Source organism: Scyliorhinus canicula, chromosome 9 (assembly GCF_902713615.1).
Source record: "Scyliorhinus canicula chromosome 9, sScyCan1.1, whole genome shotgun sequence".
NCBI lineage: Eukaryota > Metazoa > Chordata > Chondrichthyes > Carcharhiniformes > Scyliorhinidae > Scyliorhinus > Scyliorhinus canicula.
Genome location: NC_052154.1, coordinates 120,706,437 through 120,724,704, shown reverse-complemented (window position 1 = coordinate 120,724,704; position 18,268 = coordinate 120,706,437). Strand labels below are relative to the sequence as shown.

At 48.2% G+C, this 18,268-nt stretch overlaps 1 protein-coding gene across 1 annotated transcript in view; it reads right to left on the bottom strand.

Annotated features, from left to right (window-relative positions):
- The window catches only part of LOC119971641 (testis-specific serine kinase substrate-like), an 80,151-nt gene extending 68,021 nt beyond the window's left edge, over positions 1–12,130 (bottom strand). Inside the window, exons 1-4 of the mRNA XM_038807466.1 lie at positions 11,785–12,130; positions 11,280–11,412; positions 10,460–10,543; positions 7,341–7,687 (exon numbers count right to left, since the gene is read on the bottom strand). Of these exons, the coding sequence (XP_038663394.1) occupies positions 7,341–7,687; positions 10,460–10,543; positions 11,280–11,412; positions 11,785–11,918 (698 nt within the window). The 5' untranslated portion in view covers positions 11,919–12,130. The remainder of the gene's footprint in view (positions 1–7,340; positions 7,688–10,459; positions 10,544–11,279; positions 11,413–11,784) is intronic.
- Positions 12,131–18,268: the final 6,138 nt, after the last annotated feature.

Here is an 18,268-nt window from a genome sequence, read left to right as displayed (position 1 = left end):
AAGCCACTTGATGGATACAACTTAATCCCAGGTGTATCTTTTTATTGGCACAAGGAAACATCTTCAGTCCCTAATTAACTCACAATGGAAAAGATCACAGCTAGGATTTGAGCAGTTATCACACTCAGGGGACACCATAGCCCAGATGTAGAACAATATGCTTTAGCCTTAACTCCGGAAGAACGTTTCCCTTCCCCAGTGCAGGCTGCATGATGTTCCTCATTTCCACACCAGCGTTTCACCAGTCAATTCATAACTTAGTGTTGAACTCTTCTGGACTGCCCACACTCAGATCACTTAGGATCCTTATACGAGGCAGGTGGGGGAGACTCAGGTGGAAAAAGGCGAATTTCACACTGGTTCATGGATGGCACCCTTGTCGAGAGTTGAATGTAGCTTGACCTATATAGTTGAGCGCGGATATTGGCGACACGAAGTGACAAAAATGAAAAGAGGTCCATTTGTCATCACTCACATTCTGCAGCAGGAGCAGTGCAAAAATCAAGTGCAGTCTCCATCACATAGTTTGTGCCTAGCTGTCAGGAATGGATTGTAAAACTGCTCTGAGATGTACACAAGCGAAATCATGGGTTGAATCCAGATCTTCATCTCTCCCCAAAACTCTTTCTCCAGCTCACTCTTTCCTCCTTTAACACCCACATTGCCAAGCTACTGGTCATCTATCCTATTGTCTCTTTAGACTTAATGTCAAGCTTTGTTGAATTATGCTCCTACAAAGCACTTTCAGATGTTCTATTATAATAAATATGCTCTATGAATGCATGTTGTTGTTAGAATCATAGAATCCCTACAGTGCAGATGGAGGCAACTTGGCCCAGCGAGTCTGCACTGACCCTCTGATAGAGCACCCTACCAAGGTCCACACCCCGCCCTATCCCCATAACCTAACCTGCACACCTTTGGATTGTGCGAGGAAACCAGAGCAACCGGAGGAAACCCACTCAGACATGGGGAAAATGTGCAAACTCCACACAGACAGTCACCCAAGGTCGGATTTGAACCTGGGTTCCTGGCGCTGTGATGTAGCAGTGCTAATCACTGTGCCACCATGCCAGCCCTGTGTTGTCGGGGCACTCCGGGATTAGAACATAGAGCATAGAACATACAGTGCAGAAGGAGGTCATTTAGCCCACCGAGTCTGCACCGACCCACTTAAGCCCTCACTTCCACCCTATCCCCATAACCCAATAACCCCTCCTAACCTGTTTGGACACTAAGGGTAAGTTAGCATGGCCAATCCACCTAACCTGCACGTCTTTGGACTGTGGGAGGAAACCCACGCAGACACGGGGAGAACGTGCAGGCTCCGCACAGACAGTGACCCAAGCCAGGAATCGAACCTGGGACCCTGGCGCTGCGAAGCCACAGTGTTAGCCACGTGTGCTACTGTTGTTGTCTATTGTGGATCTCCTTGTTATTCTAGGCTTCCGTGCGGACTCTAATTACCATGATGACATGGCGAAGCAATTCAATACAGGTTACGTTTCTTTGTTACAAAGCTAATCAAATGACGAGAACTAAAAAGGGCTGGTGGCATCCAGCAACATTAAGATGATAAAATTCCATCCCTCATAAGCTCAAAATAACCAGAGTACATGATGCATTATAAACAGCATCCGTAATCAACTCCAATGGCGACGGTAAATGGTTTGGATCATTTGATGATAGAGGGAACCATCTGCAATAAATGTCATTGGTGAGGGTGGTGGCAATATTTATATGAAAAAATATATCAATTTCTGCATTCCTTGACAGCTCTGTGATCCAGGATGTCATCATAGTAATTAGAGTGCACGGTAGTTAGCACTGCTACCTCACAGCACCATGGTTCTGTTATGTGACTTCCGGTTGTGACCATGGAGTGAATAGTCACATACAGGGCTGCTCCTGCTTAAAGTCACAGAAAAGAGCTCTTTTCACACAGAACTGGGTGGAATTTTGATGAAGAGACAAAGCTGAATGTTAGAGGAGTAGTGTACGCCGGGAGTGGCATGTCTGCTGGTTACCAGACCCGGCAGAAAACAGTGAGAGATTTGGCTGAAAAGTTGGAACAATCTTGTACTGCAGCAACAGCCTCTTTAAGCATGCAGGCGGGGGAAGGGCTGATGCAAGCAGGAAGGCCCCAGATACAGGAGCTAATGGCTTTTTATCAGGGAGGAATTCCATAAACGGAGGAAAGAAATGCATGAGGATCGCACAAAGGCCATTGCAGAAGCTGTGACATCCCTGAAGAGTTTTCTGGAATGGGTGAAGGGGTGTTTGGAGGTGCAGGGGTCACAGATTTGGGAGATTGAAGGAGTGATCTTGGCCCACAGCGATCATGTGATGGCTCTGGAAGCAGAGGTGCGGCTCCTAGGAGGCCTCTATAAAATTTAAGGTAAAGGTGGAGGAGCAGGAGAATCCCTCGAGAAAGCCGAACCTGTGAATAGTCGGCCTGCCTGAAGGAGTGGAAGGTGTGAGTGCCACGAGGTACGTCTTGAAGATGCTGGCGGGGCTTGTGGCAGAAGGGGTGCTGGATAAGGCACCTGAAGTGGACCGAGCGCATAGGTCCCTGAGGCAGAAGCCTAGAGCTGGGGAACTGCTGCTGGCAGTGATCGTAGGACTTCATAATTTTATGGAGGAAGAGAAAATTCTGCGATGGGCCAGGGAGAAGCTTACCTGCGACTGGGAGGGGAATAATGTCCAAATTTATCAGAACATCGGAGCCGAGTTGGCAAAGCGGCGGGCAGGCTTCAACAAGGCCAAGGCGCTGCTGTACCGGCGGCAGATCAGGTTTGGGGTGCTCTACCCGGCGAAATTAATGGCAACATTCGGAGGCTGGGAGTATTATTTTGAGACCCCAGAAGCGTCCGAAGACTTCATTAAGGAGTATAAACTGGGGGAGAACTGAGCGGACAATGCTTGGGAACCGGGGTGCTGGGACTTTGTAATGGTCAGGAGCGTGTTTGAAGTGGGGGTAGGGATTGGGGGATTTTCACCTTTTCTTGGGGGGGAGGGGGTCCCTTTTTAATGTTGAGATGGAAAGGAGTTGTAGGGGTGAAAAGTTTATGTTCCCATTCCCCCCCCCTCCTGTTTTATGGGACTGGTTGTGTTTAATATTTGTTTGTTTGCTTTTGGAGAAGGCTGCCTGGTTCAGGAGTAGCCCTTATTTGGGTGGGGGAGGGTAAGGTCAGCAGGGACCCTTCTTGTTTGAGCTGAGGAGTGGTGGTTGGGGGGGGGGGGGGGGGGGGGGGGGAGAGAGAGAGAGAGAGAGAGAGAGAGAGAGAGAGGGCGGGGAGGTCATTAGGATGTGCCTTTGGGCGGGGGCAGCCGTGCTAGCAGGTTATGCTGGTGAACGGAAGTGAGGTGGTGGGGGAGAAGGCCAAGAGGGGTGGCCGGGGAAGTGGGGAGAGGGTAAGTGGGGAGGTAGGAGGGGAAAGGGGGAGGTTGCTGTGACGTGGCAGGGCGTGAGAGATGACATGGCCAGGGGCGGAGAAAGGGGTCATCTGAGATGGGCTAGGTATAGGGTGGAATTAAGGGACGGGAGTTAAGTAGGGAAGATGATAGATGGGAGAGGGGTTTGGAGGCACAAGCCTCCGGTAAGGTTGGTAACGTGGAACGTCCGGGGACTGAGTGGGCCGGTTAAAAGGACACGGGTGTTGCTTATGTAGTAATCCACAGGGGGCAGGAGTTCTGTCACCACACCAATATTTATTTACAATAACAGTATTACAGGAGCAGCTACAAACAGTGCTGCTAGCAGTCCAGTCAACTTAAGACTGGCTCACAAAGCCTACACAGGTAATTATATGGGCTCCCTCAATGAGCTATCATTGAGGGAGCTCATACTCCAATTGGCCAACCAATAAAGCCAATTGGAGTTCATTACAGCTTACCTCAGGAGCTTGAAAGTGGGGGTTATCTTTCTGCAGGAGACGCACCACCATGTGAACGACCAGATTAGGTCAAGGAAGGGTTGTTCCCTGAGGGTTTGATTCAAAATTGAGGGGAGTAGCGATTTTAATGAGCGTGTGAAGGAGGTGAGGGATCCAGGTGGGAGATATGTGATTGTGAGCGGGGTATTGGAAGGTACACCGATTATGTTGGTAAATGTGTATGCCCCAAATTGGGATGATGTGGGTTTTATGAGGGGTTTGCTGGCAGCAATCTCGGATTTGGCCACGCACCAGTTGGTCATAGGAGGAAATTTTGACTGTGTCTTGGAGCCGAGGGTGGATACGTTGAGACCCAGGTCGATGGGTGGTGAGGGAGATGGGGGGGTTTATGGAGAGAATGGGTATGGTGGACCCATGCCGTTTTCAGGACCCAGGGGGAAGGGAGTATTCCTTCTTTCCACACGTCCGTAAGGTCCGTAAGCGGACCAGCCTTCTCTTTGTAGTAAGGCAGGAGATTTTAGTTCGAGTGGAGGGGCAGAGTATGCAGGGATAGTTATCTCGGACCATGCACCCCACTGGCTGGAGGTTCGGTTTAGAATGGAATGAGAGCAGAGGCCGGCATGGGAGTGTGACTCGGGGATGTTGGCGGATGGATGTTTTCGTGATAAGGTGCGGGCGGCGACTAAGATGTGTGTGGAGTTGAATCAAAATGGGGAGGTGTTGGTGGGCATTTTTTGGGAAGAACTGAAGGCAGTGGTTCGGGGAGAAATTATTTTGTTTACGGTTCGTGCGGATAAGGAAAGGAGGGCGGAATGTGACTGTCTGGTGAGTGAGATAGTGGAGGTGGACAGGGAACATTCGAGGGTGCCAAACGTAGAGGGATTGGCGAGGAGGAAAAAGTTGGAGGGGGAGTTTGACAGGCTGACAACGGGGAGGCGGTAGGTCAACTGCGTAGGGCTAGAGGGATGCAATATGAGTATGGGGGAAGGGGAGCCGCATGCTGGCGCACCCAGCTGTGGAAGCAGGCTGCGTCCAGGGAAATATTGAAGATACAAACTGGGGCTGGGGATGTGGTGTTAGAGCCAGGGAAGATAAATGAGGCATTTAGAGAGTATTACCAGGGACTTTATGTGGCAGATCCGGGAGGAAAGGAGGGGGACATGGGGCGGTTTCTGGATGAGCTGGAATTTCCCCAGAGGAAGCAAAAAGGCAGGCGTTGAAGGAGCCTCTGGGCTGAGGGAGGTGCTGGATAGTATCAGGGCTATGAAGTCGGGGATGGCTCCTGGGCCGGATGGGTGCCCGGCGGAATTTTATAAGGAATATGCAGCGGACCTGGCACTACAGCTGTTGGGGGCATTTAATGAAGCACTGGAGAAGGGGGTGTTGCCGGAGACGATGACACAGGCAGTAATCACACTAATCCCAAAAAAGGGAAGGATCCGGTGGAATGTGTGTCATACAGATCCATATCACTATTGAACACGAATGTGAAAGTATTGGCTAAGTTGTCGGTGGGCAGATGGAGGACTGTGTCCCGGGAGTGGTTGCAGGAGATCAAACAGGCTTCGTAAATGGCAGGCAGCTCGCGAGTAATATAAGACGGCTGTTGAATGTGGTGATGAATCCGTCGGGGGCTCTGGTACCAGAGGTGGTGGTGTCCATGGACGTGGAGAAGGCATCTGATTGGGTGGAGTGGTGGTATTTGTTCGAACTTTTGGAAAGATTTGGGTTGGGCCGGGATTTGTGGCATGGGTGTGGTTGCGGTATGTGGCACCAAGGGCGAGGGTGAGGGCAAATGATATGAGCTCACGAAGCTTTGACTTACACAGGGCTACGAGGCAGGGGTTGCTGTTTGCACCGGCCATAGAGCCGTTGGCGATGGCTCTCAGGCGGTCGGCGGAATGACGGGGATTATGTGGGGACAGAGGGAGCATCGGGTGTCGCTCTCTGCCAATATCCTCTTGCTGCATGTTTCGGATCTGTTGGAGAATATGGGAAGGATTATAGGCCTGTTGTGGAGGTTTGGAGGGTTTTCGGGGTACAAACTGAATGTAGGGAAAAGCGAGGTATTCCCGGTGAATGAGCCGGCACAGTGGGCTAATTTAGGGGGGGATGCCATTTACAGTAGCGAGGGATAGGTTTAGGTATTTGGGGATTCAGGTAGCGAGGGAAAGGACGGGGCTCCATGGGCGGCATTCTCCCCTACCCGGCGTGACGGAGGGTCCTGGAGTAGGGGAGTGGCGCCAACCACTCAGGGGTCGCGCCTCCCCAAAGGTGGGGAATTCTCCCCACCTTTGGGGGCCAGCCCCATGCCGGAGCGGGTGCCACCAGAAGACCGGCGCAAAAAAACGGCGCCCCCAGCAGCGGGGCTGGCCGAAAGGCTTTCGCCGGTCCGCGCATGCGCCGGCAATGACGTTCTGCTCTGCTCAACTGAAGAATAGGACAGGTAAGGTAAAGTCACCATAGATCCAATGATCATAGACTGCTTTCCCCTTTGAGGGGGAGAGCTGACTGGTGGTGATTTAACCTGAGAATCACTACACCTGAGAGGCACGGTTGAGAAGGTGGGCACTCATGAATAATCTCAGTCGTTCTATGAATTGAACCCGCACTCTGCATTACAAACCAGCTGTCCAGCCAACTGGGGCTGATTTAGCTCACTGGGCTAAATCGCTGGCTTTTAAAGCTTTTAAAGCAGACCAAGCAGGCTAGCAGCACGGTTCGATTCCCATATCAGCCTCCCCGGACAGGCGCCGGAATGTGGCGACTAGGGGCTTTTCACAGTAACTTCATTGAAGCCTACTTGTGAGAATAAGCAATTTTCATTTTTTCATATTGTCTAAAAGTTAGCACAGACAAGTAGCTATGTGCACAGGTCTGATCCCCATATTACAAAACAATTCGCGAAAAATATGAAATCGAGGTTGCAAAAAAGATTTACAAATTTAAAACTGGAATTAAGAGATTATAACCTTCGAGAAAGACTGAAATGGTGGGTTCTGTTTCCTTGAGAAGAGAATGCAAATATGCGGCCTAATAGAGCTATCTGACATTATTAAGGAGTGTGATAGGGTGAAGCAGAGTAAATGTTTCTGCTTATGGGAAATTCAAAATCTGTAGTCATAATTATATGATCGTCACTAATAAATCCAATGGGAAATTAAGAAGAAGCCTCTTTACCCAAAAAGTAGTTAAAATGTGGAACAAACAATCACAGTAGTAGTTGAGACGGATGTAACTTAAGGGGAAACGAGATATGTTTGTGAGGGAGAAAGGATTAGAAAGAAATATTGATAGGTTAAGATGAAATAAGGAGGTGGCTTGAATAACGCAGAAATATCCACATTTACCATTTGGGCCAAGTAGCCTTTTTCCGTATTGTAAATTCAATATCATTTTAACAGTGCTACCATTATCAGAAATATGTTCACGCTATGGGTTTACCTGACTTCTTCCAACACCGATGATAAAGATTTGGGCTTGTGGGGCAAGTTTCTAGTTTCTGATTCTTTCCTGGATGTTGCGGGGTCCTTCTCTAGCATTCTGTCCGCATTGGGATGCTCCTCGATGCTGTTTATCATGTCTGTCATCATCACCTCCAGGTCGGACATAGTGGCGACAACGTATTCAAGGGTCTGGCATAAACTTTCATTGGGGTTGTAATAGGTCGATGAGCCAGTCTCATTGGTCAGGCTTTTCTTTCGGAGTTTCTTGCTCAGATCGGCTTTGAGCTTCTTGTGTTTTTTCATGGTATCCTCTTTGATTCGTTTGCAAAGCTGTCGCAATTTAAGCTGACACGGGAGAAAAAGCACAGTGCATGATATCTCTGAGATATTCTGAACACTGTCATGCGCAATGGCACACAGGAAGCTCACACTTTGACACTATGAACAAATAGAGTCTTTAGAAGGAAACCCAGCATTTATTTCATTTACATTCAAATGGAAAATCTATTGGATTCGGAGTTGTTGCTTTGCCGGCGGGGTTTCTTAGGAAAAGCTCCAACTGATCCATTCCTGAATCACCCAAACAACAACTCTGACTGTTTTGAAACTCCACTGGCCTTCTGGTAGACATTTTTCAAACCCTAGTTCTTTCCATTGTTCTTTACTGGGTTGGCAAAGGGAAAAGTGTCCAAGTAAAAACAATAATTAAAACTTATTTGACATGCAGTTAAACACATTTGGTGTTAGCCATGCCTCTATCTCACCTCCATTCCGAAAGCTGTTCGAACAACTCTCAGCCCATAGCACTCGCTGCAGTACTGAGGGAATGATGCACAATCAGAGGTGGTGTCTTTCTGATGAAACATTAAACCAAGGCCCTGTCTGGCCTCTCAGATGGACTTAAAAGATCTAGGAAGAGCAGGGGACTTCTCTCTGATGTGCTGGCCAATACTTAACACAGAATCACAGAATAATACAGTACTGATCTTCAACTGAGATTACCTGGTGGAAATTAAATTCAATTACTAAATCTGAATAAAAAGCCAAATTTAGTAATTTTATCCTTGTTACTGCAGGTTATTGTAAAAACCCATTGGGTTCACTGATGTCCTTGAGGGAAGAAAATCGGCAACTGTACCTAGTCTGGCCAACATATGACTCCAGACCCACAGCAATGTTGTGTATTCTGGACTGCCTTTAATAATGACGCGGGAGTCCAAACTGAGTAAAAGTAAGAGCTAGGTTTTGTTTACTAACAGTATATTTACACTTCCTGGAAGACCCTTATTGGGTTCCTCCCTGGTTGGTACCTTACTGGCCGACCTTATATACACTGGGTAATTGAGATACCCCGCCCCTCGCGGGGGAGCTCGTACTCCATAAGGAGCATAGGGAAGACAGGCATTCCCATCCTGTAGGTCCAGTGCGGGATACTATACTGCCCTCTGAAATGGCCTGACAAGCCATTCAGTTGTATCAAACTGCGACAGAAAAGTCAAATGGGAATAATAACCAGGCAGACGACCCAACTTTGACCTAGGCACCAGAAACAAGAAAGACAATTTTACCCAATCAACCTTTCAAAATCCTCCTCAATAACACGTGTGGCCTTGTGCCAAAATTGGAGAGCTGTCTAACATACTTGTCAAGCAACAGTTTTGTCATACTCACCAATCATATCTTACAGGCAATGGCACAGACACCATCATTATTATAATACCTGTGTATGTCCTGTCCCAGCAACAGAACAGACCCACCGGTGATGGCGGAATAATGGTATACAATTGGGAGGTATGGCCCTGGATGTCCTTAAAATTGACTCCAGGTGCCATAACATCTCATGGTATCAGGTCAACTTGGGCAAGGAAATCTCCTGCTGATTACTATGAACTGCCTTCTCTCAGCTAATTAATCAATATTCATCCATGTAGAACATCACTTGGAAGATGCACTGAGGGTGGCTAGAGCACAAAGGTGTGCTCTAGGTAGGGATTTCAATGTCTGTCGCCAATAGTGGCATGGTAGCATCACTACTGACCAAGCTGGCTGAGTCCTGAAGAACCTTTCCTGTGAGGGAATCAACAAGAGGGAAAAACCTATGCGGCTTTGCCCTCACCAGTCTACCTGTCGCATATGCATCTACTTTGAATGCATTGGTAGAAGTTACCACAGCACAATCCTTGTGGTAACCAAGCTTCCTATTCACAGTAAGGATTCTCTCCATTGTTTTGTGTGGTATGACCACCATGCTAAATAGGATAGATTCAGAATAGTTCTGGCTCAAAACTAATGCTGTGGACCATCTTCAGCAGTACAATTGTATTCAACCACAATGTGTAATCTCATGGCTGGCCCAAGATACCACTCACTTTACCAGAACCACCAAGCCCTGGGATCTACTCTGGTTCAATGAGGAATGCAGCAGAGCATGCCAGGAGCAGCACCAGGCACATCTAAAAATGAGGCGCCCACCTGGTGAAACTACATGTGTGCTAAACTATGCAAGCAGTATTTGATAAACAGAGCAAAGTGGTCTCACAGGGAATGGATCAGATCCAAGCTCTGCAGTAGTGAATGTTGGGGGACGATTGAACAGCTAACCAGGAGAGAATGACTCCACCAACATTGCCATTCTCAAAGATGGCAGAGGCCAGCATTACAGTGCAAAACACAAAGCGGAAGCAACCATAGCCATCCAGAAATGCCATGCCAATGATCCATCTCAGCCGCCTCCTGACATCCCCAGCATCATGGCTGTCAGCCAACTGAGCTGCGGTGAGCTTCTTTTCCAGCGCAGCATGGCCGGAAGGTTTCACACTGAGTGTAGTCTAAACTGATGAGAAACTCCCCAGGGCCCAAAAAAAGGACTAAGCATCATTGAATAGCGGTGGGGAACTTGCAGGCAGAGCCGACGGGAAACACCCTGAAAGACCTGTCACAAATGAACTTAGAAATTATTCCGGAGAATCGCGCCCTATGACTCTACAACTAGGTATGAACAATAAATACTATCCCACCTCCAATGAATAGATGAAATAGCAAATCATCTGGTCATTAGCTAACTGCACCCTGTGTGTATATTGACTGCTTTACAACAAAAGCAAGTAAAGTTCTTACCTCCAGCAAGGAGGAGTTTTCTCTCACAGCAGCCGCTTTTCGCCGGATGCTATCTACGGATGCTTCCACATCTTCAGAGTCATACTAAGAGAAAATGGCCAAAATCAGGATAAAATTGGGTCAAGTTTCAATTCGAGTTGAAACAAAGATATGCCAATGCCTCCAACTAATGCAGGTGTTGTTTAAACATTACATAACGTTCTAGGTTTGCAATTCTTAACTTGTTTTTTATCTTGCACTTTGAGATGGTACAGTCAGCACCTAGTGCATGGGTGTTGCACGGTCAAAAGTAACCTAGGGTTCATTCTAAATATTTTGGAGTGGTATGAATAAACAACACTTAAAAATGAAAGAGTTGTTATACCACAACGGTTTTCATTTTTTATATCATTGTACATATCGACAATCTCTATAGTCGCGAGAATACTCTGTTTGCCTGGCTGAGTGCAGTTCTAACAATCCTCAAGAAGCTCAACACCATCCAGGACAATGCAACTGCCTTGATTAGAACTCCATACCCTTGCATTCTTTACCTCCACCACTGGCACGCGGTGGCAGCAGTGTGCACCATAGGGTGCAGTGCAATAACTTGACAGCTGTCCTTCAACAGCACCTTCCAGGCTTCACAGCAAAGGATATCTCAGGGAAATGATTCACAATGGAAAGAGAAAAATGCAGAAGAGGTGAAGAGGTTTGGAAAAGACCAAAAAAGAGGAACAAAAGAGGTAATTGGCAATGATTAATTTCACGAAGGTTAAAGCAACTGTACATTTTCTTTACTACATAGTTCTGGGATCGTGCCAAGGATTGCTGTGCTTACCTCTTCGTTTTTCTTCCTGCCATTGTTTTTAGTATTTTTTATTGAAATATCCGAGCATCCGTAGGTTCGCTTCAGCCCAACCCACATGACATCCAAGGGGTCAACAGTAGAACCAACAGTATAGTTGTTCAGCCTGTTAAAGAAGACAATACTAATGTTAGAGATATCCTTCAAAGACTCCAAAATCATTTATTGCAATTGCCTCAGAAATTGATTTTAATTGTCTCCAAAATAAACTTCAAAAGAGATTCAGCTCCACCATTAGAAAGACCATTTGAGCTCTCGGTGAACTATATCTTCTGCCAATGATTAAATTCAAGATGCCAAAGGTAATTGGCAATGATTAAAGTCAAATCCAGCATCTTTTCTTGATCCCTTGCTGGGAGCAAATACAGTTTTATTGAGAGAAAGTGAAGGGATATTGAAGCTGCCATTATTCTCATTCTTGATTTACATACAAATATTACACTCGAATACTTATGATTCCCCTGAAAAAGTCTAGTACCAGTTCAAAACAGCCAACGTTTCTTCAGACTCCACATATGATAGCTGTTGGGTCTCAGGATTTAACCATGCTTCCTCAACCTCACCCTTCTTAAACTCTGAGGACTGCCAAATAGTTTTGAAAATAACTTCCATTTTGATAGATGCAGTAACATGTAGTCAAATATTTTGAATAAATCTCTTTTGATCTGGCATGCGACCAAAACAAAAAGCCGTGCACGATAATGGCAACAAATATCAGGTTCTACAAGGGTAGTTCCTGTGTCATCGCTCTCATCCAGCTTTCAGTTAAGACAGGCATGGAACATGGCTGGGTTGTATTCAAACAAAGGTTGTTTCAAAGTCATGTTGCTAGAACACGGATTCATTCAGTTCTTGCGTCACACTTTGTGATGTCATAGAGGCTGCAGAATTTCAGCAACATGAATTTGTGGTCATTGGGATCCAAAGTCACATCACAATCATATTAAAATTTCCCAATTTTGAGATAATTGGGAAAATAACCAGATGGGAGATAACTGCAATGCTGCAAGTTTGAAACATCCGGAATACACTATCTGAAAGTATGGTAGAAGTAGATAGGTGGAAATTTACTCAACACGGCTTCAAGAAAAGAGCAGGGAAGTGGGTCTATTTGGATAACACTTTAACAGAGATAACAAAGACAGGGTGGACTGAATGACTTCCTTCTTTGCTGCTGGATTTCAAGATGCTGTGGTGCCATAATATTGTGAGCAAGCTTTGCAATGGAAGTTGAATATTTCCAAATAAAATACATTCAATTTTTTTTCCACGTGCCATGAATGTAAATTTTATTCACTACTTGCTTCACGGTCTTGATCTAATCTCATAAAGCAGGTTTTTAAAAAAAAAACAATAATGAAGAGGGGAAGGAGAGAGGTTCAGCAAGCAGGGAAAGTGGGAAAGGAAATGGAAAAACTATACACAACCAGTCGTTGTAATGATTTGTGAATAAGCTCTTCTGCACAGTCGGAAGCCAGCACTTCAGCATTGTGGCGATTTTCCTTAAAGTGTGGTGGTATCCAGTCAGTGATGTCATTGAAAACTCAACAAATTCTAAAACAAAGCCTTTCTTATGTCCCTGCTTCCTTTGACCTTGTTCAGTGCTTTAAATTTTTTAAATTAAATATATCTTCTTGTACACTGGAATGTTGTTCAAATTTCTATAGTTTTAATTACTTACATAAGTAGACACAATGAGGCCTACTGTTGCCATGTGAGCTTTTTTCGGACGCCATGCCCTGGGCGGATATTGACCCCGGCATTACTGGAAAAATTTATCATCATATAAAATGTTCAGCAATTTGCGACAAGGACGAGATATGCCATCAGTTGAGAATTGCCACAAATTGCTGGGCTCTAGGCACTGTCCAACAATTAGTTGAGCAAAAATAGAAGCTTGTTGTAAACCTCCCCATGAGTGTCAAGAAATTGCTACATTTATCTCATAAATATGAATGAAACTTGCTGCAGAGAGTTATCGTTGCTTATTCATGGTATGTCTATCAACAGGGCGACTTATGTTCCTGTCATTATACCCAACTTTAGTCCTTTCTGTCTCTTTTCTCTTCCTCTCGTATTCCAACTTTTCTTTTCCATTCTTCATTTCTCTCTCTCTGTCTAATCTGATTAGAATCCAGCCACTTCCTTCTTCACAATTTACAGTGGATGCGATTTAATGGAAATGTTTCTCAGTGTGGTAACGAGGGGAAACTGTCACAAGCATCCCGATGGTCGACCCGGTGAGGCTGTCACCGGTATCAAACATTAATTGGTCCACTTAACGTGCTTCACATCGCAAATTATAGTCCCACTGGCTGATTCGCTAGGACTGCGCCCACCAGCTCCCCACTAACAAGAGGGAGCAGCACTTAAACCGATCCCATAGAGTAAACCCCACACAGAACACAGCCGTGCGACTGAGGAGACCAGTCCCAAGGTTCGAGAATGCCGGCCTAGCCAGATTGTTGGACATGATTGAGATCGGACGAGAAGGCCTGTTTCCTAAAAGGGGCTCAGAGGGTTAGCCACAGGTCAGCCAGTGCCACCTGGGAGCTAGTGGTAGTGATCGTTAGTTTGGGGAGTGCCACCAGGAGGATCCGCACTCAGTGTTGTAAGAAGATCAAAGACCTCCACCTGGCCGCACGGATGGGTTGGCACTGGCCCCTGGCAACTGCTCTGCCCACTGACCCCCCCACCCCATGGTATTCACCTGGCACTGCCCCCACCCAGCACTGTACCGTGCCTCAGCCCACCCATGTTCCGCAGTGCCGCCCACGCTGGCTCCTCCTCCCAATCACCCCCCCAATCTCACCCCTCACCCAACATCCCACCATAGTCCCCATCCACCCATGATGAACAAAGCGTGCAGCTAATGATGCACTTTCTCTGTCCCTGCAGGAAAAGTTGGCCAACAACAGATGGAAGAGGGCCCAGGCGGACCTGAAGAGGAACTGGCCCTGGAGGTCGCGAGAGTGGCCGTTTCGATGGGTCACCGACTTAAAGGTTGTCATATGTCGCAGAGGTGAGGATTAATTGACACCCCGCCCAGATAACCTGTCACACGTGAGTTGTTACTGCCATACAGACTGACCCATCCCTACCACTGACCACACTTCCATTCTCCTGCAGGATCTCCATCTGACGGTGCTGGCCCATCTGGGGTGTTCCTGCCCCCTGACTCCCATGAGAACATCTTGGAAGAGAACTCCGAGGAGACCACCATATTCGAGGCATAGCTGCCATCCCCAATCTTCACCAGCGCAGAGACATACACCTCAGTGAGCAACAGTAGTGGTCGGGCTTCTGGGGCACATTCTGGTGAGCACCACACAGCTGCTGATGTACATCAGGTGGAGGCAGGAACATTCAGGTGAGATAGCAGTCGCAGGTCTCCTGGATTCTAGGACCCTGCTGGGCCCCAGCCTGATGCTGAGCCTCTGGACCAGGTTTACACGGAGCTGATGCAGTCGATAGGGTGCGGCTGTGATATTCAGAGGGGGATGTCAGCAAAACTCCAGCAGGACCCTCGCTGATTGAAGGAGTGCCAGAGGCTACGGGCGCAGGAGATAGGGCCAGCAGTGTGTGGCACAGAGATCAACACCGCTAAGGTGGTGACTGCAGTGGAGAGCCTGGTGCATGGCGTCAGCAGCATAATAGAAACTCTGTAGTGCAGAAGGAGGCCATTCGGCCCATCGAGTCTGCACCGGCACTTGGAAATAGTACCCTACCTATCCCCATAACCCAGTAATCGCACCGAACCTTTTTGGACAGTAAGGGGCAATTTATCATGGCCAATCCACCTAACCTGCACATCTATGGACTGTGGGAGGAAACCGGAGGAAACCCACGCAGACACGGGAAGAAAGTGAAAACTCCACACAGTCACCCAAAGCCGGAACTGAACCCGGGTCCCTGGTGCTGTGAGGCATCAGTGCTAACCACTGTGCCGCCCTTGAGTGGAGGTGTCCAACATGTGGCTCAGTCAGCGACAGCTATGGCTGAATGCCTCAACAACATGACCCAGCTGAACACGGTTAATTCCTCTTCATCATGTGCCAGGCTTAGCTTAATTCAGTTTAAGGTGGTCCACCGGGCACACATGACGGCAACGAGAATGAGCAAGTTCTTTAGGGTTGTGGATAGATGTGCGAGATGTGCGGGAAGCGAACCATGTCTATATGTTCTGGGCATGTCCGGCTCTTAAAGGATTCTGGCAGGGATTTGCTAAAGCAATATCCAAGATCTTAAACACGCCTGTGGTGCCGAGTCTTTGGTGTGTCCAGCGAACCGGGAGTTCAGGAAGCGAAAGAGGCCGAGGTCTTGGCCTTTGCCTCCCTGGTAGCCAGGAAACGGATCCTTTTAATGTGGAGGGACCCAAAACCCCCGAGTGTGGAGACTTGGGTCAGTGACATGGCTGGGTTTCTCAGTCTGGAGAAAATAAAGTTTGCCTTGAGAGGGTCCATGATGGGGTTCTCTCAGAGGTGGCAGCCATTCCTCGACTTTCTGGGAGAGCACTAAAATGTCAGCAGCAGCAGCATTCCGGGGGCGGTGGGGGGGGGGGGGGAGGCGGGGGTTATGTTGCACATTCTTGTTTTCTCTCTTTATATAATGTTAAAGTTCACCTTGTTTTGTTAAATGTTGTTAATTGTAATGTAGAAAATTTCGTTTTGATAAAAATCTGAATAAAAATATTTTTTTAAAAACATGGGGGATGGTCCCAGGTGGATCTTGATGATGCGCTGCGGAGCATGTCCCAGTCCCAGGTGGGCATTGTAGGGGCACTCCAGAGTATGCCCTAGTCACTGAGGAGCATTGCTAAGCATTACATCAACACCATGCTGCAGACATTGGGGAACCACCAGGGTTGGCAGAGCCAGAGGATGGAGGGGCAGGCAGGGCACAATCCTCAGCCCAATGTGACCTCCAGGGCCCTATGGGCACTGACTGGGAGGATGGGCCGCTGGGTGCCAACCTGGAATTACCCTACGGAGTGGTGATGGTGGACACCAGCTCCCCCGAGTTCCAGTTCCCTGACAACAACGCATCTCGGAGTCAGCACCCAGAAGAGGGCGGCATGCAGGGGCATATGCCAGTGGCAAATGGGCCGGGGTTCTCCAGCCCTAGGGCCTCAGAGCATGTCCTCCATTAAGCAGTGATGCACCATCGATTGCACGTGAGGCGAGTGATTTACCAATGTCAGGCTTTAATTAACTAGAACACAGCCTGGCGATCGTCTACAGTGGAAAGGGACGATCGTCAGGCTTCTGAGCATTTATACCTCGTTGATAGAGGCGTGGTTAACTCAGCCTCTCGGCCAATCGGTCGAGAGGCACATGACCAACCAGGGCCAATGGTAAGCCGACGTTCTGGCCCAATGGCAGACGAGTATGCAGATCATATCATCACAAGCAGCAGGCTGTCTCAATCTCTGAAACGCATCCTGGGTACACACCCAGACGCAGCAGTAGAGCAAGGAAGGCTAAGTAGGTCGAGGATCCCCCGCCACCACAGGCACACCACATGCAGGTGATGGGTGTGAGCGAGCAGACAGGCAGGAGTCAAACTATGATGTAGAATGAGGAGCACCAGCATCCAGTACTCAGCGGGTTATCATCACCCTCCAACCATTGACAGTGACCCGCTGACAGTGCCGACACAGTACAATCACTCTGAAGTGATGTTACACAGATCCTGGGAGGGTGGAACAGGTTGGTTGGGAGAGGTGAAGAGGGAAAGCGGGAAAGGGAGGTAAGGGGAGGGGTTAGGGGAGGGGAAGGGAAGGCCGATGGAAGACAGGGGAAGTGGGGGAGGCAGTGCGATTAGAGACAAGGCCACGTCCTAGGTTCTGAAGCGGGTGAGGATAAGGGCCTCCCTTGCCCTCTGGGCTTGCTGGACCCTCACCGCTTCCGCCTGTCCTCCATCCTCCAGCTCATTCTGCGGGTCCTCCCCGGGCTCGCTCTCCAGCCGCCCCTGGTTTTGGCACCTCCTCGTCCTTCTCTTAGAGGTGGCCACATGTTCCTCTCCCTCCACCTCCAGCATATCACCTCACTGCTGTGCCAGGTTGTGGAGGGCACAGTAAACCAGCACAAAGCAGGCCAACCTCTGGGAGGTGTTCTGGAGTGCACTACCAGAGCGGTTGAGGCATTGAAACCCCATTTTGAGGAGCCGGATGCACCGTTCAATTACAGCCCGGGTGGCCGCATGGGCCTACCTCTTTTTATCGGATCTCAGCATCGGTCACCAGCCTTTGTATTGCCATTGTAATAGAACAGTACAGCACAGAACAGGCCCTTCGGCCCTCGATGTTGTGCCGAGCAATGATCACCCTACTCAAACCCACGTATCCACCCTGTACCCGTAACCCAACAACCCCCCCCCCCCCCCCCCCCCCCGTTAACCTTACTTTTTAGGACACTACGGGAAATTTAGCATGGCCAATCCACCTAACCTGCACATCTTTGGACTGTGGGAGGAAACCGGAGCACCCGGAGGAAACCCACGCACACACGGGGAGGACGTGCAGACTCAACACAGACAGTGACCCAGCCGGGAATCGAACCTGGGACCCTGGAGCTGTGAAGCATTTATGCTAACCACCATGCTACCGTGCTGCCCATGCTGATATGTATAATCTAAGGAGAGTAAAGGGTTAACAAGATGATGTTCATGTATATCTTTTTATTAATAAATTTAGAGTACTTAATTCATTTTATTGAATTAAGGGGCAATTTAGCATGGCCAATCCACCTACCCTGCGCAGCTTTGGGTTGTGGGGGTAAAACCCACGCAAACACGGGAAGAATATGCAAACTCCACACAGACAGTGACCCAGAGCCGGGATCAAACCTGGGACCTCGGCGCCGTGAGTCAGCAGTGTAACCGCTGTGCCACCGTGCTGCCCTTGTTCATGTATATCAACACTAAATGGCATCACTGAGTAGTCTTATAAAAGGCTGCATCTT